Source organism: Rhinichthys klamathensis, unplaced genomic scaffold, assembly GCF_029890125.1.
Source record: "Rhinichthys klamathensis goyatoka isolate OS25496 unplaced genomic scaffold, OSU_Roscu_1.1 h1tg000303l_1, whole genome shotgun sequence".
Lineage (NCBI taxonomy): Eukaryota > Metazoa > Chordata > Actinopteri > Cypriniformes > Leuciscidae > Rhinichthys > Rhinichthys klamathensis.
The window spans coordinates 3,034,666-3,057,572 of record NW_026606822.1 but is presented as its reverse complement, the minus strand read 5'-3'; the positions used below and the strand labels follow the sequence as shown (position 1 = coordinate 3,057,572).

General features: G+C 36.7%; 2 protein-coding genes across 2 annotated transcripts in view; both read left to right on the top strand.

The window, feature by feature from the left end:
- The window catches only part of LOC130104029 (ubiquinol-cytochrome-c reductase complex assembly factor 1), a 102,591-nt gene that overhangs the window by 38,851 nt on the left and 40,833 nt on the right, over nt 1-22,907 (top strand). The gene's annotated exons all lie outside the window — the stretch shown is intronic.
- mmp24 (matrix metallopeptidase 24) overlaps nt 12,787-22,907 on the top strand; it is a 33,201-nt gene continuing 23,080 nt past the window's right edge. The window contains 2 exon segments of the mRNA XM_056270414.1: nt 12,787-13,074; nt 13,077-13,147. Of these exon segments, the coding sequence (XP_056126389.1) occupies nt 13,023-13,074; nt 13,077-13,147 (123 nt within the window). The 5' untranslated portion in view covers nt 12,787-13,022.

The following is a 22,907-nucleotide window of genomic DNA, read 5'->3' as shown; positions in this document are numbered from 1 at the left end:
TCTTTGCTCACCTTTCTGTCTTGGTAGTGCCTTCCAGTGACTTTTTTATGTGTTGTTTGCATTTTGTATGTACATATGAAAATCAAATCTTATAAAATGTGATCTATTAACATAACTGTTTTGGGGAGTGTGTAACATACTTTTATAATTGCAGATCTTCACATGTAAACTGTTACATGTGACTTGCATAACTTTTCCAACAGTGTTACCAAAGACTACCATAAATCAATAAAGTTTATGTTCCTCTTTTTTTCAAACCAGATTTTGTAAGCGTATAACAAACAGTATGTATTTAAAAAAGGCAAAAATGTCAAATGTTTTGAAATTCATATAGGCTAAATCAGTTACTAACTAAAAATGGTAGTGATGCTAACTACTCTTTTCAGTCATGGCAAGTAACATGACACAATTCAGTTCAGTGAATTGTTTCGTTCAGAAAATGTTTCTTTAGCAAATTGCATTTGAATGTCTTCACTCATTAGTGTTTACAGAATTTCAGAAAACTGCTTTTTATTAGTTGCATTAAGTGAAAATCTATTTTAAAGCTTAATACTATCATCTTAATTGGAATCCTTGTTGTTTTGTGGCTGGCAAAAACTACCCAGAACACCCTAGCAACACCCTATCAACCACCCAGGACATCCTATAGCAACACCCTAGCAACCACATTGCCACAGCCAGCACTCATATTTTCTTAAGATGTCTGTTTTTCATTGCTTTTTTTAGTTGCTTTCAGTGTAAATTAATGTTTAAAGGCCCATTCAGATAACTATATATTAGCATTCACACTAGTGGATGATATTGTTCTGTTTATTCTATGCGCGTGCTGCTTTGTCACTTTAAATGCTCGAGGATGGATTCTGATTGGCAGCTGGATAAAATCTTTCTAAAAAGGATATTTCTCTGTGCCGTTATTGTTATAACTGTGGTGTGAACTCTTTATTATAATCTTTATAGTCATTGGTGTGAATGTACGAAGCCCCTAAAGGCAAACATTCTGCGAGAGAACGCAACATTTCTCAGAGGAACTCGTGACATTTGCAAGAGAACGCAAAAGCATTGACTTCTTATTTTTCCTCTCTGTCACTATTCCGCTGTCCAGTGATTATTACAAAGCTATAAATATGGATATTTTTCTTACAAAAATGCACCGCTGTGCTTCAGAAGGCCTTTATTAACCCCCTGGAGTCATATGGATTGCTTTTATGATGGATGGATGCGCTTTTTGGACCTTCAAAAACTCTATTCACTTCCTTTATAAAGTTTGGAAGAGCCAGAATATTTTTTTAATATCACCCTAAATGACATCCTTAATTTAATCCTATATCTAAAATATATTTCCCCTTAATATTGAGATTTTTTAATTAACTTGAATTTCTTAAATAACTGCTTTTTCAAAAAGGTTACTATCATTTTGATACTATATTTAGATAATAGTATATGTTACTAATAAGATACTATATTTCAGTAAGTAGTAGCTATTTTCAGTGTCTTGTGGTTTGGCAAGCAACATCATCAGCGCTGCGTAGTACGTGAAAGTACTCGCTTGACCAGAACCTCCACATTCTTAACCCATAACACATACTGAATACAGTAGTGCAGTTTTTCACATGATCCTCTATAGAAACAATTAGTGTTTACAATCCACGTTCTCATCGTGACCCGCCGTAAATGTAATCATCACTGCCATCAGGTTATATGAATACAGCTCACCTCTCGCCTGCTGTAGATCATCTTTCAGGGTTATTGTAAACCATTAGACCACATTACATGTCATTTAATGGCAGTTTTATAATCATAGGGTATGATTATAACTCCGTTTATGTGTCAGTTTGTGTGTGTGTGTGTGTGTTTTCAAAGTGCCTCTATAGCTAAAGGCTTGTTTGGCGAGACTGTGAACTGTTTTATGATGGTTTGTCGGCTCATCTCCAAATGCAAGTTTTGTTTTTCTTTTCAATATTGTGGTCGCATAAAGCATCTAGACACTGAAAACCATCAAAACCTTGTATTGAAACCATTTTTGGTTCCCTTTCAGTGAACAGTTCTGCTCTAAAGATCTAAAGAATCTTTTCCCACTATAAATAACCTTTTGTGGAATGGATGTTACAGGTTCTTCATGGAACCATTGGTTTCAAGAGTTTAGTCGGTTTGAGATGTCTAAGTAGGTCTTGTTTCCAACAGAAGTGTGCTGGGTGGACTGGATTTGCATGCTTCAAACTGCTGACCTGCTTTGCTGTCTGTTAGAGAGTAACTTTACCCTCATGGTCTTGTTTCAGCTACGGCCCACATCATTAACCATTCTCAAAGTCAAAGAGACGAAGATGTGTGTAGTGTTACAGCAAACCTCTAACCGGTAACTTACCTGTAAGGACTTTATGTTGGGAATGATGTGGTAAAATCAAATACGTTTTAACCACATAAAATTATCACTAAAAGCTCATTGTTAGGTATTCTGTGTTAGTCAGTTTGCGTTTTGGACATTTCCTTGTGAAAATGTTCCTGTTATGAAAAGTTTTTCACAGCCTGTAAAAGTAGTTTCCCAGGAACAGCTCAGCCGTTCTCTATTGATCAAACGATACCTAATCTGATTTGACCCTATTTACTTTCTAATTCGTTTTCCTGCTTTTATTGTGAGCGATTCATGTTCCAAAGAACTACATTTCCTCATAATCTGTAACCAACTTCCCCTGAAGTGATTTTTGTTTTCTGTTGAACTCACTTTGGCCACATGGGCTACTGGATAATTATCCAATCAATCAAATGGATAATGGATGTTTTTAAATGCGTTTAATGGATGCATTTAATTGTATTTTCATGGATAAATTAAAGTCCCATCTTACATTATTTTTGCCTGTTATATTTCTCTCTGAAATACGTCAAGTTACGGAAGTAAAATGGGTTGCATACAGGCAATTGATGTTGACATAAATCTAAAGGGAAAAAATGTAGGAAGAGGCAGATTTTTATCCACTGCAGTAATGGAATGGATCATGAAAAGCGGACATTTCAGATCTGAATGTGAGTTTGCATGAGGAAAATAATATTTTTTTCCCAGGAATCAGGCCATGTTTATTTGAGCCTCCGCCTGCTGGAAACTAAAATGGTCATCAGAACGTCATGGCTCAGGCTGAAGATCAAGTTCACCCTTAAAAGCAACTCGACGCATCCCAACAGTAACGCTTTTTAAGAATATTTTGCTACTTGTTATTATTGCCATAACCTGCATTACAATAGTATTAACCAAGATTAAAGCTGAAGTGTGTCATTTCTAAACAGAATTTTAGAAATGATGATTTTCCCCTTTCCATTGGTCAGACCAACAGATAGCCCCGCCCTAATCTCACGCTATTGGTGGAGCCCCTTAAAAAAGCAGTGAACTATTGGAAAGTTTTCAGAGAATCTGCATTATAAAATAAGTAGACTGAATAGCTCTTTAACCTGTCACGATTATTAATAATCATCATCTTATTGTTGTTATTCGATCTAATCGCAGTTATTTGAGCTAACTGTAACAATTGTACAGTTTAAATTTCAATTTAATTTTGCCATTCAAATAAGGGAATTCTACGTGCTTAAAGATATGCCAGTAAATGTGCAATATTGTGTTTCCTTTTCCAGGGAAAGAATAAAGAATATATAAAGAAAGAAAGATACACTGTTATAAAGTGTGCAAAGATATTTATACGAAATGAAGGTTTGTGGGTTTAATCAAACTACATTATATTATATTATATTATTTCATAGCATTAAAGTAAATCATATGGGCCTATTTAAAATGAAATTATGATATTTATGACATTAATCTTCAGCACAAAATACATGATAGTAACAGGTCTATACTTTAACTTGGTTATGGCAGGTGAAAAAGAAAATGGTTTTAGAAGCAAAGCAGTTTTATGAACAATCATGTAACAAACCTTAATCTGCAATGACTAATCGTTTTACAGGGACACCAGGACCGTTTATTATAGTAAATATAGGGTCATTTGTTCACTTGTTCATTTTCACATGAACTTTCCATGAAGACCTATGATGATATTCCAGGTGGTTTGACCTTTCAATTTTAAGATTCACCCAAAAGGACAAACTCAAAGGCTATATGAATACTGCAAAAGAAGCTTTTTGTGAGTGTAGATGTACTGGTTTCAATCTGCTGACCGGTTCACAGTTTTGTTGTGTAAAGCCATCAGTGCATCATACCAAGCCACGTCGGTTGTGTGTTGACAGGTGTTTTGTTATTTGCTTTCTTTGCCAGACCTCCTCCCTCTCTTACTCGGAACTCAGTGCATTGTTTCTCAGTGGGTCACAACAAATACATTTACTCTATTTTAGGGTGGAATGATTTCCTTACTACCTTTAACCACACAAAGGTTTCAAACACGAAGGTGACTGACATTTTCAATTAGAGACTGACGTTGGTATTTTAATGCTGACTGAAGTTACTGCCAGTAGTTTAAATGTAAAAATGAAAGCAATCATTGCTTTTACATCATCGCATTTTAAGGTTGCTACTTATTTTATTCTGCATTTTACTTCAACAGCTTTTGATTTTTTTTTTTTTTTACAATATCTACTTAGTCCTTATAGCCGAATCCAGAGCCATTCTGGAATCCAGAATTCAGAGCTGTACATTTTGGAGTTTCATTTTTTATTTAATTTTCTTGTTATTATTTTTTTAATCTCAGTCAAAAGTTTGGACACATTTAACATTGGCCACCCCGAAATAATGAATGAAGTAAATTAATTTAAAATAAATAATACATTTAAAATGAAAATTTTAAAATCTTTAAACCCCTTTGATGTCATTAAACCTGAAATGTTATAAATATAATATTTGTAATAAATATTAAGTAGGTGCTTTTTGCATATAAACGTGTTTTTTTTCTTGATGCTTCCTTCCAGTATTGACTAGCTCAAGGACAAAGGCCTTTTTCCCCCCCCAAGTCTCGTCTTTAACAAACATCAGAGCCTCAGGAGACAGGGTGAGTCAAAGCTTGCCCATTTTCCCCAGTCAGCCACATTCACTTCCCTAATAAGTCTGGTTACAGTCTGTGCTCTCCAAAAGGTGTCTGAGTGCTTTGAAGTGCAACTGGGATGAAGATTTTTTTGCGGCCTTATACAAAAAAATGTGATGCGATATGGACCGAGTTGATGACATTGTAAGTTGTTTTTTAGCTGAAGTATGTGGCTGAGCCTGTCGGGTGAAAGAGTGTGTTTGAACAGTGCCACTGCCTGTGAGAGAGCTGATCAGCTTCTGCTAATGCTCAGTCGTCAGCAAACTGTAGAGTACATGACAGTGTTCATTCAGTTATGCCTCATAACTGCCAAGATGATTCATTTGTTCTGACAATAAATGTCCTGTCATGTACCAACACTTTTATTTAATTTGAATAGTACACAGGGATATTTGACTCACATTGGATGGTTACTTTGTCATTATCCTTCAGTTCAAATCCATTTTTTTTTATTATGGATTATTTTGTGTGATGCTATGGAGGAGTGAAGCTCATAAAATTTGTCAGGTTTCCTGGTCATATTTCAACCCAAAATCAAAAGAATAAAAAATATTTTTACATTTGATTTAAAATGTATTTATTTATTTTCTATTTAGTTATGTATTGTGTATTGTAGTGTTGTAATGTGACAAACAACGTTTAACCCTTCAATGCATGAATGTTTCACCAGTCATTACATATTCAGGTCTTTAGCGACCCGGATCTAGATCTATCACAGATGAATCTCCAACCACCAAAATTGCAATCAATATTAAAATCAATATTTGAGCTGACAGCTTCTTCACCAGATCCACCATCAAGTGGCAGTGACACTAATATTTGATTTCGTACAGTTTGCTCTGCAGCAAATCTGATGATACTTGTGTGCTATTCTTTTGTTTTATGCCTGGGATTTCCTGTGGTAATTATGAGTGAAACGTCACGCTCACGCCATCATTGTGTATCATTGTCATATTGAGGAAGAAAGGTGAATTTCCCTTAATGAGTCATCAGAGATTCAATTATTGTTGTGCAGAAAAAAATATACTTATACTTTTACATACCTTAGGTCACTAGTGAGCCTATATTATTTACAAAAAATAAAATGAGGGGGGGGGGGGGGGGGGGGGGGGGAGAGGGATGTTGCAACAATATATGGTTTCTGTGTTTATATATATATATATATATATATATATTGTTTTTTCATTTGGTGTGAAATATGAGCCGGATGTGTAATTGTGTGATTCATCCAGAGAGATATATGGCAGTTAGAGGTTTACTTTAGATAGTGTGCCACAGGCACTGTTTAATCTGCTGAAAGCTGAACTGTGGAGGTGGGGCTGAAACTGGCTTTGCTGCGGCATGTTTAAGTTTTAAACCTATATGTCAGCGTTTGTTGTTGCTGAATCCATGACATCCAGAATGAGAAATACGTTATTGATTAACTCGGATGCATCTAATGCCATAAAAATCTCAATTGTTTTCACTTTATGCGAGTCTATTTTGTATAGGCTGTGCGTTGACATTTATAACCGCTTAAAACAGAAGTGGCACTGTTGCCTTATGGAAAACTGACCGAATAGCTTGTTTTCATATGACGTCACACCACTGCGTTGCCATGGCGCGAAATGCAAATGGAGGGCAGGAAGTGATTTGCTGTATTTAGAAAGCACTATAACAAACTCAAAATGCCTATGTTTTGCGTCGTTTATGGTTACTTAAATCGATCAAACCACGAGGAGTTTTTATCGTGTACCAAAAGATGTTGTTCATAAGGGGGGAAATGCAAGAAATTGACCGAAAAACTCCGGAAAAACGGCTTGCAAACTGTACCTACGTCTGCGGTCGGGAGGAGCCGAATGGGAAAATGCCCGTGTGTGCAGTGATCACTTCGTCAAAGGCGAGTTAATACAACTTAAGTGGCTATGTTTGTGTAACGTGTAAGTTAACGTGTAACGTTTCCGAACTTTGTAAAGTCAAAGTATGTCTGTAAGACGAGGTAGTTGCTGATATCTATCTACCGCCTCGATGGCAGGAAAATCTTTCAATTCAGTTGAAAAATCGCTCCTCTTCATAACGTAAGGATCACGTCCAACATATGTTTGATTTTTGGTTTATATCTTTCTCTTGTAATAGCGTGTAAAGTAGTACAGTACGGACTTTCCTCCATATCGTCCATTGCGCTCTTAACTCCCTGCCCTCCATCTGATTTTCGCGCGTCATCATAATCACGTGACTGAAACCCAGCTATTGGTTCAGAATACCCTGTCAGTGCTTATAGCTATATTGATTTTTGATTATCTCTCTGTAAATCATCTCATATTTACGTCAAAAACATTATCTCTGTTCAATGCAAAATGTCTTGAAGTAGGCTACTTAAAAGTTCGTCACTTTTAATTACATTTTTTTTTTAAATTATTTTTTAATTGGTCTATGCAAAAGTTTTGAATGTTGTCACGCCTACATTTGCCATCATGCATGTCTCATTCACTGTTCACTCAGGACAGCAGTTACCGGGTTACAGGGACCTCTGCTGGTCAAACGTATTTATTCTGGTTATAAATGCATCCAGAATCAGAAAGAGCTTGTGTGCTTGCAGAAGGATTTTACCTTTGTGTGGAAACTTCCAGTACACACATTTAAGGGCATTTATCTGTTCAGGAGGGAATAGCCTGTGGGAAGAAACTGTTCGTGTGCTCAGATATGTTCTAGTGCCTGTAATCTGAGGCGCCGTCCAGACGGCAGTTCAACTGTTGTGGAGTCCGTACTGTCGTAGTCTCCTGATGTCTGATTCGGTGGTTGAACCAAACCGGACAGTTATAGATGAACACAGGACAGACTCAATGAGTGGAACATGAGTCAGCAGGTTCTGTGGCAGGTTGAACATCCTCTACTCTACCGTTCAAAAGTTTGCTGTCCGTGTTAATACTTTCTTTCAGCAAAGATCCGTTTTTATCAAATAAATGCATAAAAACCGACCACAAACTTTTGAATGTAGTGTGCTAAAACATTTTTAACAATAGAGTATTTATAAGTTACCATTAACCTACATTAATAAACGCTGTTCATTGTTTGTTAATAATGCAGTAACTAATGTTAACTGTTGGACCATCATTTCAAGAATGTCCATAAAGAGCAAATAGGATCTGAAATTTAAGACTCAATGGCCTCCATATTTCCCTGAAATTACCAGCGGATAAGGATCATTTTCCCAGAGCTCATCTGAAGCTGTTGATGGCTTAGTTTCCTGCAGAAAGGCACAGTTGTAAAGCAGGATTAGGCAGGATTGTAGCATATGTGCACACCGGCAGTTCTCAAACTACAGCTTTCTACATTTCCAATGGTTTGTCTCTTTATCTAATTGTGGATTACAGGAAACCATTGATTTATCTGATGAATAACACCCACCATAAGACTGACGGACCTGCTGATGAGTGGCAGCTTTGTAGCTCCCGATGACCTTTACGGCCCCAAAAGGAATACATGAAGAAAAGATTGGCTTGATTAGTTTTCACTCCAATTGTTTTGGAACATGAAATCAGTTTAATGTCTCCCAGACCAAAGATGACTCACCAATAGACACACAAAATGCGTTTAACTGCTCAACCAATGCCAGGTTCGTCATCGCACAAACAATGTTAAGTGTCTGAAGTGCATCCGGACACAGGGGTCCTGAATCAGTCTATTGATCCCATTTGGCATGTTGAGTCATGTCTCTCATTACCTATACACGGCTTTGGGCTTAGACTTTGGATCAATCTTTAAAACAGATGTAAAGATAACGTTGATCAATTGAAGATACAGTATATGCACATTACTCTCTTATTACTTATGCTTTCATGACTGGTTCTGAATCAACGTTATATGTTTAACTGCCCTTTCAGCATTGTGGTGACCTTTCTTAAATGTCAGCAGTGATACCAGCTCCAACCTTTTGTTTATTTCTGAATGCTTCAGCATCAAGAAAGCCATGCTAATAAAGCTTTGCATTTTAAAAACAATTTGTCTCCACAATAAAATGCCTCATCATTTAAGTTGTTCAGTGGTGTTATCCTTAACTAACTAAAACTATTAAGCATTGTTTTTGGTCATTGAAATAAAGCTGAAATAAAATAAAATATAAGCCATGGAGAAGTAGACGGTGGAAGGACCCTTGGAGGAGGAGATGGTGGGAGAAGCCATGGAGGAGGAGATGGTGGAAGTGGAGGAATGGATGGTGGTAAAAAATCCGTGGAGGATCCGACGGCCAATGAGAGTTTAGAGAGACCCAGGAGACGGCCAGGAAGGAGGTGACCCACGGTGGAAATGATAAAGGGAATAGCCAAGGTGGACACTTGAGCTGACAGCGGGGAGGACCGGCGGATCAGGGCTGATGGTGGAGACCAAGGGCTGCAGGGATCCAGCAGAGGCGGAGTCAAAGGAAAACAGCTAACCAAGTAAATACAAACTAAGAGTTCATGAAAGCAAAAACAAACAGGCTGACTGTGACAATATTATATATTATCTTATATTATAAACAAGTACTTGACCAATCTTCTGTCTCTATTAATATAAATTTATCTTTAAAGATCAATTGATTAGTTAGTTAAACTCTATAACCAGTACTTATTCGCTGTAAAATGTCTGAAGTAGTCCGTGAACATTTTGGAACAAAGGAACATGACCTACGATGACATACTTATTTGTACAATAGAAAAGTGAGGTGTGAGAGTGAGAGACAGATGGATGAGAAGGTCTCTCTCTCTCTCAATTCAAAAAAAAAATTTGCTTTATTGGCATGACTGTACATCATACAATATTGCCAAAGCTTGGAATACATAGAATAATTATAAAGACATCAAAATAATAAAATATTATAACATAATTAAATCTAAATGTACAAATTAAATTAATTGTACAAATTAACAGTGTAAAAAAATCTCTCTCTCTTTTTCTCTCTCTTCTCTCTCTCTCTCTCTCTCTCTCTCTCTCTCTCTTTCTCTCTCTCTCTCTCTCTCTCTCTCTCTCTCTCTCTCTCTCTCTCTCTCTCTCTCTCTCTCTCTCTCTCTCTCTCTCTCTCTCTCTCTCTCTCTTTCAATTCAATTCAAATTAGCTTTATTGGCATGAATGTGTACAATAGCACAATATTGTCAAAGCAATAGACATATACAAACATATAGATAAATAAAAGTGAACAATAAAAAATAAAATAAAACAATTACTAAAATATCAAACAATCAAAATAATAATTATTTGAAAATTTGTACAATTATTTATCCACTGCCATGTATTTATGCCACTGGTTGTCCTCATTTCATGGCATGAGGACACATATTTTGCAGCAATTATCTCACATTTGGGCATTTCTCCTAGTAAATATGGGATTTTCTGTGTGTCTGATATGGATTCGAATTCAGGGTATATTTGGGAAATGTTTGGGAAGTGTTTTTGTCTCTCTCTCTCTCTCTCTCTCTCTCTCTCTCTCTCTCTCTCTCTCTCTCTCTCTTCAGATGCTGTTTACAAATGGAGGCTGGTGAATGGTGAGTGGGTGGAAAGTGTTGGTTGTCTTGTCTGAGACGCACTGTTCAGTGTGGTAATGTGTTTTAGGGGAACTCCACGATGACTTCATTGCAGCTTCACTAGTAAAATGAGGTGTTTTAAATACATTTATTGCTGTGTTTTTATTGCTGAATGCAGTTGTTGAGTGTCATGTTAATTCCAGCTCTATGTCCATATGAACTAGAATTATTATGGGTCACATTTTGCATTAATATGAAATTATTTTACATATACATACACACATATTTACTTAACCATACTTAACCATATTTTGGGGACAAATTTGTTACAGAAGTGAGCTAAACCACAAAAACTTGGGGACATCCTCATTTGTTAAAATGGCACACACACACACACACACACACACACACACACACACACACAAAAATGTAAATGCCTTTAAAAAAAAAAATGTATGCATACAGTTTTCTGGTAGGGTTAGGTTATGGTATTTATAACTGCATATAAAAACTATAGAAGTCTATGCAGTGTCCCCATTTTTAAACGTGTGTGTGTGTGGTTCAGGTAAACTCTACGTTAATGGGATCAGATTTGTTGGCCCCCATGAGGAAACCGGCTTCTAAATCATACTAAATTATGTTTTTTTTAAATGCAGAAAGTTTTCTGTTAGGGGGTAGGAGAAAGCATACAGTTTGTACAGTTTAAAAATCCTTATGTCCCCATAAAACATGGAAACCCAACATGTGTGTGTCTAACTGCTTTAACACAGCTCCAGATGGAGAGACTGTTAGAAATCAGGCCTCCCCTGCTGCTCATCTTGGAGCTCTGGCTTCCATCCGTGGTTGTCACACCGCAGAGAGGAGCATCTCCAGGGCTGGCGTATAGGCTCTGCACACTGTGACCCAGATACACAGCAGCGCACCCAGAACACAACCTGTCTCTCTGACTTCCTATTCCTCCATTCCTCGCTACTGTGTCCCTTCCCTCAGACACAAAGCCTGCTGTGATCCCTGAACAGTGAACACCTATTGGCCTTTGAGATGGTTGTTAAGATGAACATAATTTACCGCATCACTGCGTCAGGTAATCAAGGTTTTTGAACCACCTTTCATGTTAAACACTGTATAACACTGAAGTCCAGTGCAACGATTGACGTTAACCAGCAAATTACAAATAATTATTTTATCTCAGATGAAATGGCTTAAAAATGGCCATGATGAGAGTGAGTTTTAGAGTAGGCTTCATGCATTTCATTTGATTTGCATCATCTCAATTTGCTCTTTTGCAGTATTAAAGAAGAACACAAAGGCTGCGACATTCAAAGTAGCTCTACAACCCATATATAGGCCTATGGGGGGAGGGGTTATGGATGGAGTACATTTCTGTGGTTGTTTAAATCTATTATATGAAAGTGAAAGTGCTTGTTCAGTTGACTTAATTAAAATGAGCTAAAGCAACATAACTGCTGATCATTTTGTCACAACTAAACATTTTGTCTAAAATTAAGATGAATGTACTTATTTACTCAAATGTTTCTTAACTTAGTGCATTTTACTTTTAAAATGTACTTTAAATAGTGTGCAAAAACATGCCAAAAAATTGAGTACATTTTACTTATTGTATTTATGTATTCCGATGTGGTCCGATTCCTGCACGAATGACTCTTACGAACTGATTCTTTATAATGAATCTAAGTCGATGGACTTGTTTGGCGTGGTTACTGAATTAATCTAAACTCAGTATCCTACTGTTTAAGTTAGTTTGTGTCCGATTCTGAACGAACCAAGCTCTGTTATTGTCATGAGACTTAGGCTACAGTAAATACGTGCAATTACTGACATGTTATGACAACACGTAATTAGTTGTAGGCTATATTTCATAAAATGAATAAATAATAGGCTGCGTCACTGCATTTATATGTAGGCTACCGATTATTTTGCATTTATGTAAAAAAAAAAACATTTATTTCTGATTGGCTATATATTTGGCTGAGTGCAAAAATACAAAAATAAACCTTTATATATATATATATATATATATATATATATATATATATATATATATATATATATATATATATATGTATATATATGCCTATTCCTCCCTCAAAGATAATCGTTAAGAGGAAGCATAACCTGACGCGTTATTCTTTTTTTGATAACCAAAACCCTTTTATTGGAGGTGATGGGTAAATGTGGCCTAATTGCCGAATTGTTTAATAAACGATTCGTTAAAACGAACGGTTCAAAAGAACCGATTCTCTGAATGACTCGGATTCCGCGGGGCTGTGCGCGCTGACGGTGCTGCGTTCGCTCGAGCGCATCAGCGGCGCAGCATCATTTTAACGCACCACCTTGAGGAGACGCAACACAAAATGGCTTTGCAAATTTAACGCTCGACTGAGAAGAAACTCTCAAAGCACCATCAGGAATATAGGACTCTCGTTGTTTTTCTGAAATAACAAAGACCATACACAAGAAACAAGCCTGGAAATCAACGGCGGACGGTGGGGGGAATTCGGGGACAGTCATGGCGGGGGTGGGAGCCAGGGGGCGAAAGACGGGACTCCCCGGGTTCTGTTGGAAACATGCTATTTCCACATTCTCTTTTGGGTCGTGTCTGTTTGTGGAGAAGAGAGGACCTTCATTGTTGAGGTAGGCTACGTGGAAAGAGACGACATGTCCACCATCCTCACCTCCACTGGCTGCGCGTGAAAGAACCTGTTCCATTGAGCAACACGGATGCGTTATAGCGCACAGCGTTTGGGTAGCTGATGGCCACTAGAATGAAGTATATATTCAAACGGGTTTATTAGCTGAAGTGGATCAACAAATGATATAGGGATGCATAAATACATAAGTGAAATTAACAACCAAAGCAGTTCTTTTACATACATTTATTTTTGATCGTTTTAAACAATTAATAGTTAATAATCACCATTAATACATATACTTGATATTTTAAAATTCGTAGGCTACGTACCATACCCGAAAATTGTAAACAAGCATTATACTACAGGTAAAACAATAACAATGCACCCAAACATCAATATCTGAGTAAATGTAGCATATTCGAAAACAGAATTTAATGTATATTATATTAATATGTTTGTATTATTCATTATGATTTGTTATTTTTAAGGCATTGTAGGTAGTGCAAAAATGCAACAATAACAATGCAACCAACCCATACACATGTGAATGAAATCTCATTATTTCTCTCTGCTACGCTTTGCCTTATATTCGGCCCCAGACAGACATTAAGTGTTTTATGTTAGCTCTTCCTGGAAATACAGCACACTGAAACCATTATCAGGTTGCCAGTAATTGGATAATTTAATTGCGCCACTCACTCCACATGCATTCCCTTATTATACCCTATATATCTTTGTTGGGAGCATCAAGCCTTTATGCTTAGTGCAATGTTAGATATAAGATTAAGATACGAGCATCTTTTTGAGCAAAGATAGGACAAAGAGCTTCAGTCAAGATGGAGATTAGCTAGCATAAAAATGTTCCTTAAGGACCCAAGAACCGTTTTGAATGATAGAGGTTGCATTTATAGCCACGCAATGCTTTTGTTTTGATGTGCAGCTGCTGTTTTTGTGTGTGTTCCAAATATAGGTTCCTCAATAATTGATAGGAAAGGCATGGGATGCTTTTGAGTAGAGAGCCAGAGCTCACAAGAGCAGTTCTCCTGGATTCAGCTTTGTTGTGGCAATAGGTTACTTGGTGAATAGAGCTCTTACCATTTACTCTGTTATGTCACAATATTTAAAGATAAAGCATTTCTTTATGGCATAAATTGCTTGCTAAAAGGTATTTCTATTATGCAAAAACAGTGGATTATATAAGGTGCACAAATGTTGTGAAATGCAGCTTGCTATTTTTGTTTTGTGTAAGCATAACCGAAAGTCTTTGTGGATATCAACATGCATGAATCTCCTTTTTAAGGAATAATTCTGTCCTAAACATACTCAAATTTAAAAAATGACATTATAGATTCTTTGATATTTCGAGAGTTGGTTGTTTCTGCCCATTTTCTGTTTCCATGCCAGGAGCGTTTTAACCCTCCGTTTCTTTGTTTCATTTATGAGAGTGACTTGTAGCAAGTGCTTCAGCATAATTGCACATAATAGCTACATGCACTGATTCTTATGGGCACAATTTAGATTGATTCATTGATTCATTACTTACAAAACAGCGTGATCAGATTTCGGGTGTACACAATTATCAGCATGTGCATTATTTAGCTTCATGACCTAATTTTTAAATTGCAATTCATAACATTTGTTGTAGTCCCTAACTTGCATAAACTGATATTTACAGGCATTTACATGATTTGTTTTCAACTAAAAACAGAACATTTTTATATGTTTTAGCCGGTTATTTACATGACAACAGCGTTTCGGGGGCCTGAAAATGCAAACGTTTGAAAATGGGTTTCAAAGTGCAAGTTTTTGAAAACGATACCATTATCATCTTCATGTAAACTATACACAAATTTGTGAAGCTGTGCGTATTACATGTTCAGTCTAGGCGTCGCCAACTACTGGCCTGGCAGCAGAATACAGCGTTTTTTAGTCATTTTTGCAGATCCATGTGTACAGGGATCGTTTTGACGAACATTGTTGTCTGTACGCGAAAATGTTCAAAAATGCAAAGGAAAAACTTTTCCACTTTTAGTACATCATTGTTGTGTAAACGTGCTCCTAAAAGGTTCTTGTTAGATATCGAAAATGGAGGGAAAATAGGTTCCGATGTCAGTATCCCATCAAAACGACATAATCTGATCACGATGAGCCAGTTAACTGCTCATTCTGTTTTCAGATATTAATCTTTTAAGACTAGACTATGATATCAGATTAGACCATATTATATAGATTATATCTTCCTATCTCAGCAGGCCATATCTGCTTCACTAAATAGCTTCAATCATCAGAGAAGCAGTGATTTGGATGTATTTGCTGTAGTTGTGCTGAACAAATACCAGCAGTAAAGATGCTTTTTGTAGTACCAAGAGTTCTGGCCAACCATGAAGAAGTGTCTGTTCCTTTACTAAAACAAGTTAATGACAAAGAACCAGGTGGAGCTGCTAATGAGGAAAATGATAATGGTGATGGCAGTTGGTAAAGATGAAACTCTGTTCTCTGCGAGCTTCAGTCTCTTAGACTGTGTTTACTCCTGGTATTAAGGTCGATCGGATCACAAGAGGACAACGCTAAGTGTAAACGGGGTCAAAAACGTTTTGAGCTTGTCCACTTTAGTCCACTTCCAGAGGTAGTCGAAAGCGCATTTGACCGGATTGCTTTCGTAGTGTAAACGTTCATGTGGTCGAATCTGTTCAAACAGCCACAAAAGACAGTCTCCGTCTACTGACCTAATGCTTAAACATTATGGGAAGCCAGACAGGATTTAAACTTTGTCGGCTGGAGACCCAAGTTTAGTTTGAAGATGAAAACCGTACCAAGCACAATGTTCTCTCACCATTCCTGTTTTCTGACACACACTCACAGCGTTCGGGTGGTCTCTCGGTTGTCAGAGCAGAAACTAAGGGTGTATTCACACCTGCCTTGTTTGGTTTGATTGAATCGAACTCTAGTTCGTTTCCCCCCTTGGTGCGGACCTTTTGGGCAGGTGTGAATACAGCAATCGCACTCGGGTGCGGACCAAACAACCGAACCGAGACCCAGCTGAAGAGGTGGTCTCGGTACGGTTCCTAACGAACTCTGGTACGGTTCGTTTACGGTGTGAACATGAACCGACCCAATTGCAGAAAGCACTGCGCCTTTGAGTTAAAAGGCTTCCGTAGTCGGAGTTGCGTTATGGGAAAGTGATCTGTTGTAGCCTGTATGAGAGCATGTTCTCTCCGCCCGAACCGTCTTGCAGCACATCGTCGTCTTCTCAAAATCCGAATTACAACATCGTATATGACATTGTATCATATGATACTCATTAGTTTCTTCATATTGCGTTTTTACAGAATAACACAAAATTAGTAAAAGAACAAATATTGCAGTACGAAATATCTTCATGCTGAGCCTTTTTTGCACTTCCTGATTTCCCTAATTGAGAATCCTTGTCCAATGAATGGACGACCTTAGCACACGTGTGGTTTTGTTTACAAATTTTGGTTCACTTGCAAAAAGAGCAGTGTGAAAGCGAACCGTACCAAAAAAACAAAATTATTTGGTCCTATCGGACTTTCCTGGTGTGAATACACCCTAAAACTGATGCTCTTCGTATGTTTTTATATGTCTATATGTAAATTGTGCAAACTTATTTTGTCCATTATATCGAAAGATCAAAAAAAAAAAAAAAAAGCCCATACATTTACCCACCCATAGACCCTCTCCTCGAAAAAAATCAGGACAGAAGTGGTTGGACAAAAGAGAAGGATCAAAACACCAGGTGTAAACGGCAACGCATCTTAATACCCTGCCTTGCTTTTTTCATGTTAAATATCCTGAAAGTAAAATGGGTTGCAAATGTCATTTCATGTTGACTTTAAACAAAGCCTTTGACTCTCGGAGGCCAATTGTGCCGAGCGTTTTGACTTGAATCTCAAGTCATTTGGATAAAAAGTTATTTGTTTAGTTAAAAGCATGTCAGTTATCTTTTCTGAATGTCGTTTGACGAGATGCGAATGACTTGGTCTGTGCGGTCTCTGTCTGACATCCGTTTTAATGGATGTCAGCTGTTATCTGCAAAAGACAGAGTTCACAGGGCAAAGAGAAGGTGTTCTTCATCAGAATATTTTCATCTAAGGCAAAGGCAAATACATCACTATTACTATTGCTCACTTTCGATAATGTTAAGTGGTAAACTGTGCAGTGATCAGACTTGTTTTATTGCCAGGAACAACCCAGCAATCGCATAGCAGCAACTTTCTTGGGTAAGCACCACTCACCGTTTCTTCAGAAAATGTCAATATCTAGTTTGTAGATGCTGTATTTAAGCGAGCCTTTGATATCGAACTGCTATCTGCACATTAGAGGAATCCCAGCGTCTAATCTAATCAAGAAAGGCACAAAAACAAAAACCTAAGCATTTTTGATGTTAACTCGTTGTACCATTTGCTTTGTTTCATACAGGAAGTAGCTTAATAAGGCATAATGGAGCTTTTTGGTCATTTGGTGGTTGAGCTCTATATACAGTCATGCAGGATTTCCAGTCTGATTTAATTCTGTTCCCGAACTATCAATTGATTTCTCTATTCTGCGTCTAGCCCTGTGCAGATACAAAACCCTCTTCACCTTCACGTCACAGACTGAGAAGCTGAAACCCGGCGAGGTTAGATTGCCGTCTCCATCTGACAGTTTAATTTTAGCCACAGGAGCAGTTAAGCCCCACCAGTTTGTTGGATTTGAGTATAAATGCTCAGCGGTTGCTTCCTGTAATGAACTGCACACATTTACTGTACAACAAAGACTCAGGACCATTATGAGGAAATTCATTCAGCTTTTAGAAAAGCTTCATTTTTCGAATGGAGATTTGAGGATGTTTTGGTGTGGCACTAGTTTAGCTGGATTGTGAAGCATGCCTGCTACCTTTATTGGCGTTTCGTTCATTTATAGAGATGTTTGAGAGGGACATTTTATGGCTTAAGAGTGTTGATGAGCTCATGAGATTTATTAAAGATCTCATTGAATGAATTTATAAACAGTCTTTACCTAACCCAAGTCTCTGAGATCCGGACACCTTGCACGTCTGGAGACTCCAGGTTGCAGTTCTGGAAAATGTTGGTGCTGGAGACTAAAGGGTTCCTGATGGTTTCACACTTAATTCTTCACCTTCATTCTTAATTCTTTTGCAGTTAACGTGTATTTTCTTCTCCACCTGTTTTTGTCTGACCCTGCTGACCCAATGAGCATTTGACTGTCCAATGGTCATGCCTTAACTGCAATTTCTAGTATTGCATTAGTATTGCATCCTGCTCATGGGCATTTAATAATTTTTGACTTTTCAGTCTGAGTTAATTCTCTTTTTTTGGCTTATTTTATCTGTAAAAGAAATCGTGCCTAATTATTTTGCACACCTGAATATAAGGTGTTTTTCATTTCCAGCCTTCGTGAACAATTATACAGTATATCACTTATACATGATTAAATACAAAATTAGTAGTAGTTATTAAGATTAGTGTGGTTTGGAATTGGTCAAATGTGCTTGAAAAAAAAATATGATCAGAAAATCAACGTGCCTAATAATTCTGCATGCAGTGTTAATTTTTATTAATTGACTCATGCCTTAATGTTTGTCACTTTGATTCTGAAAAGCTTGGCTACAAGTGTTGCTGTGTCCTAAGCCTATAATCTGCTGAGAACAGTGAAGAGAACAATGACAACCACCACCACCTCCACACACAATGGCTTTAATGCCTCAAAAATCCCCTAAAATACCTAATTTCATAAAATATTATTTGTATTAGACATATTAAAGACACTTACATCACACTTACAAAGATAGCATTTAAACAATTGTACTTTGTTTTTTGTACTTGTATGGTAATTCCATGCTATTTTCTGAAGTACCTCCATGTAAATAATACGGTTTTATAAATATGGTATTCATACAGTAGTATATATATAATATATATATATATATCAATGTACTGTAGTACTACCATATGTTACCATCATTGAACAATACTGCTACAGTACTTGTATGAACGGTTAAAAATAACAGAGGGTTTTGCTGTGTGTGGATATAGAAATGTAATATTTACTTGCCCTAATTTTTGTCTCTGACTGTGAGATATGTATTTCGCAGTACCCTTTAAATGATGTTAAAGCATGTCAGAACCTCTGAGTGTGTGAAGTATACACTGAAACACACTTCAGTCTACTGCCGCACGCTGCTCCGGTCTCTAGCGAATCTCATGCGGTGAAGGCTGTGAAAGGAATCTATTGTTGTGTTATTTTATGTTTGCTTTCTTCCCTCTTGACGGCATTATGGTATTTTTTCTGTTTATTGTAGGATTAAAACACTGTTGTCTTTATGAAATGTTCTGTTTTCTGTTGCAGAAGCTGTAGTGTTCGTTAGTTATGCTAGTGTGTGGTGACTCTGGTGAGAGAAAGCAGTCCTCGCTTTGACTGTGCAATTGATGCAGGGAACTAAATAAGGATGGCACAGTTTCCTCACATAAAAGTCTAATTCGTCCTGAATATGTCTCTTCAGGAGACCACATGCTGAGGGAGAAAAAAAGTATTACAAGGCATGAGAAAAACCTAATTAGTTCTCACAAATCCTGTGCTAGTATCACCACTTGAATTGAAATTGAATGGTGCATTGCCTTTGTTATGCTATTTTAGCAATTCTGGTGTGCTGTGTTACGTACATGTTGACTTGTCAGGTTCCTCATAACTGGAGACAAGCATCATGATTACTAGTGCTCAAAGTGTTAAGAGTTTGAACAAAAACTACCCCTACATTTTAATTTCATAAATAGCTGTGTATCCACCCAACACATTAACAACTTCATGGCAATGTGCTAAAAAAAAAAAACCCTTAAAAACTCACACTAACAACACAGTGATGTGTTTTGCACAGGAGGACCACCACTTTTTTTCTGCATTTTGTAAAATGTAAAAAATTTAGTTTATTTCATTATTCATGTAAAATGCTTGACTATAATGGCTGCCCTTTTGAAAAAGAAGTGTGCTTAATCGTATTTAATGTGCACTTGTAGTGTACTTCAAAAGTATACTAAAAGTATATATTTAGAAAAACTGTACTTGGAGATAAGATAATATTAATGAAATAAAAGGCCACTTAAGTGTACTTATTTTACTGTGTACACTGTTTCTTAACACCTCTTTAAAAAGTGCAAATTTTAGTAACTTCAAATTAAAAGTTTTTCTTTAAAGTACATTTTAAATCACATACTCTTATTTTGAGGTGTTGACTAACATATTGTACAAAACCACATCTAAAGTATTTGATTATAATTTTAACTGAACTAGTGTGTTATTCAATAATACATTTAAAGTTAATATATTTTAAAATGTTCTAAATTGCAACTTCATCATTACCAATGTGTAGTTACAAACATATACAAGTACATGGCATTCAAGTGTCAATAGGGAAAGACATTAAATAATATTTTAGTTTATCATAAATGCCTGTCAATACATTCAGTAGTGCACTTTAACCATTTTTCAAAGACAATATAAGTAATTATGGAATTGCATACAAAGATGTACTGAAGTCCTACTTAAGTTGGTCAAAATAAGCACTAATTTCATTTAATTTAAATTTAAACTATAAGATATTTTCATTTAATTAGCAAATAACATGCAATTAGGTGTCCTAAAACATTACATTCAGTTTGAACTTAAGTATATAAGTATATAAGTACTCTTTTAAAAAGTATGCTGAGTGTACTTGTTTTCCATAAGGGTGTTGATTATGATATGTGTTGCCTGCATTATGCAGCTAATGATGGATTTTGGACTATTATGGCTACATAACTGTAATAATTGTTACTGCATTGCTAATCATTATGGTGTTTAAAGCAAGCATCCATCTTATTTTCATATTTTTTTGGGACGAACACAAACAGCAGCTCTCCTCTCGGTCTTTGTCTGAGCTCCCCTCCCCCACGTCTCCATCTACTGTACGCTCTCATCTTCCTCTCTCCATCGCTCTACCTCTCCCCCTCCCCGTCGATATCCTTCGTCTCTCTCCTCTGTCTTGCTCTGTTTGTCTCGATGCCACTGCCTTTGTCTTTTTGTTCTTCGCTGTCTCCATCTCTGTCCGTTTCCCTCTCCAGTACTGGCCTTATCGTTATTTGTCTGGCCCTTGTGCCACTTGTATACATAGAACAATTGCGAAAGGACAGGAAGTGATGGGAAAAGAGGGTCGGGAAATGATGCGAGTCAGACTTGAACTCATGTTCAATGTGTTAGGTAACTGCAAGGCCATGTCTGTAGCACTATTGTTATGTTTTACCGAAGCCAGACATTCATTTTTTATGTCATCATAAGCTTAATTTAATATATTATTACATTAAATATATGATTACATTAAATATGAACCAAAATAAGAAATATTACTATTGTAGTATTTCACTGTAAAAATAGTAAAGAAAAATACAATTTATTTTACAGTACAACTGTAAAATTACATAACTAATATTCATTTTCTTTTTCAAACATTAAACCATCAAGCTTTTGTTTGGTAGAAAACAGTCAGTAAGCACTTCTTCCCGTTACAAATTTGGGAAGATGGTTGGCACATATTACATTTTCAATTGCACGTTATAAGCTACTGAAATATATAGCAAATCCAGATATGAGTTCATATGCAATTACTGTGAACTGAGCCGCTTTGAGACACTGCGAACACCGGATCATGAAATGCTAGCTTGAACAGTGCCGCGCTTCACTCTGAAACACGCAACGCATATATTCACTAAATTAAATTGCAGCCTTTGTGATCTGATAAACTCACTTAGCCATTTGAATATGTTTTTTTTAGTGAATATGTTTTTTATTTTGATTAATTGTGCAGTCCTAACCACTATATTACAGTATATTTAAAGGCACACTATGCAGGAATTTTCGTTTTTGTCAAACAGCGACCCCTAGAGTTGCTGTGGAGTACTTGTATTTAATGTAACTGTCGTAAATACCACTCACGCTGAGCATCTCTGCCAGACTGGTCTCTATACCCAAAGCCTGATACCCCTTTGAAGCTGTTATATTAAGGTACACATCTTGCATAGTGTGCATTTTTTTGCATTAAATAAGAGATCTAGCGCTAAAATGTGTTTTTGAACTCAAGCTGAGCGCTCGTGTCCGCTGCTATCAGTGTCATGGATACATAGTGTCTCTTGTGGCGGCGCGCGCGCAGTCTTCACTCGGACGCGCTCTTCAATCTATCGCAGTTGCGGAGACTCTCTATTCATTCCGGTGAAATCACAAAATAAAATGCACAAAAACGTGTCCCTGCTTGCAGGGACGTGCACAGGAATTTTGTGGGGCAGTTGCTCTGACCTGAAAAAAGGGCACTACCCCCAAAACTCAAGGGCTATATGAAGGAATATATTCAGTTGAATTTTGCCCATACAAATTGCCTTATCTGATCGTGTTTATGTCCAAACGCAATGCCTCATATTATGGTCTTATTATTATTTATAAAGATTGCAAACGTCAAAGATGACAGGTTTATGATATACAACTTTGTAAACAGTATACAAAATGTATTAACAATATGTTAAATGTCACCAAAATACACATGAGAAAAAGAGTTCCTCATATTATTGTTTATTGTTTTTTAATTATTATTTTTATTTTTTTATTTTTTAAATAAATAATCTGGATTGAATTGACAGATGGGGAAAAACTCGCTTCTAATAAAAAAAAAAAAAAATGCTTAGGCCTAGATTTCGGAAAAAATACAATCCTTTTTTAAC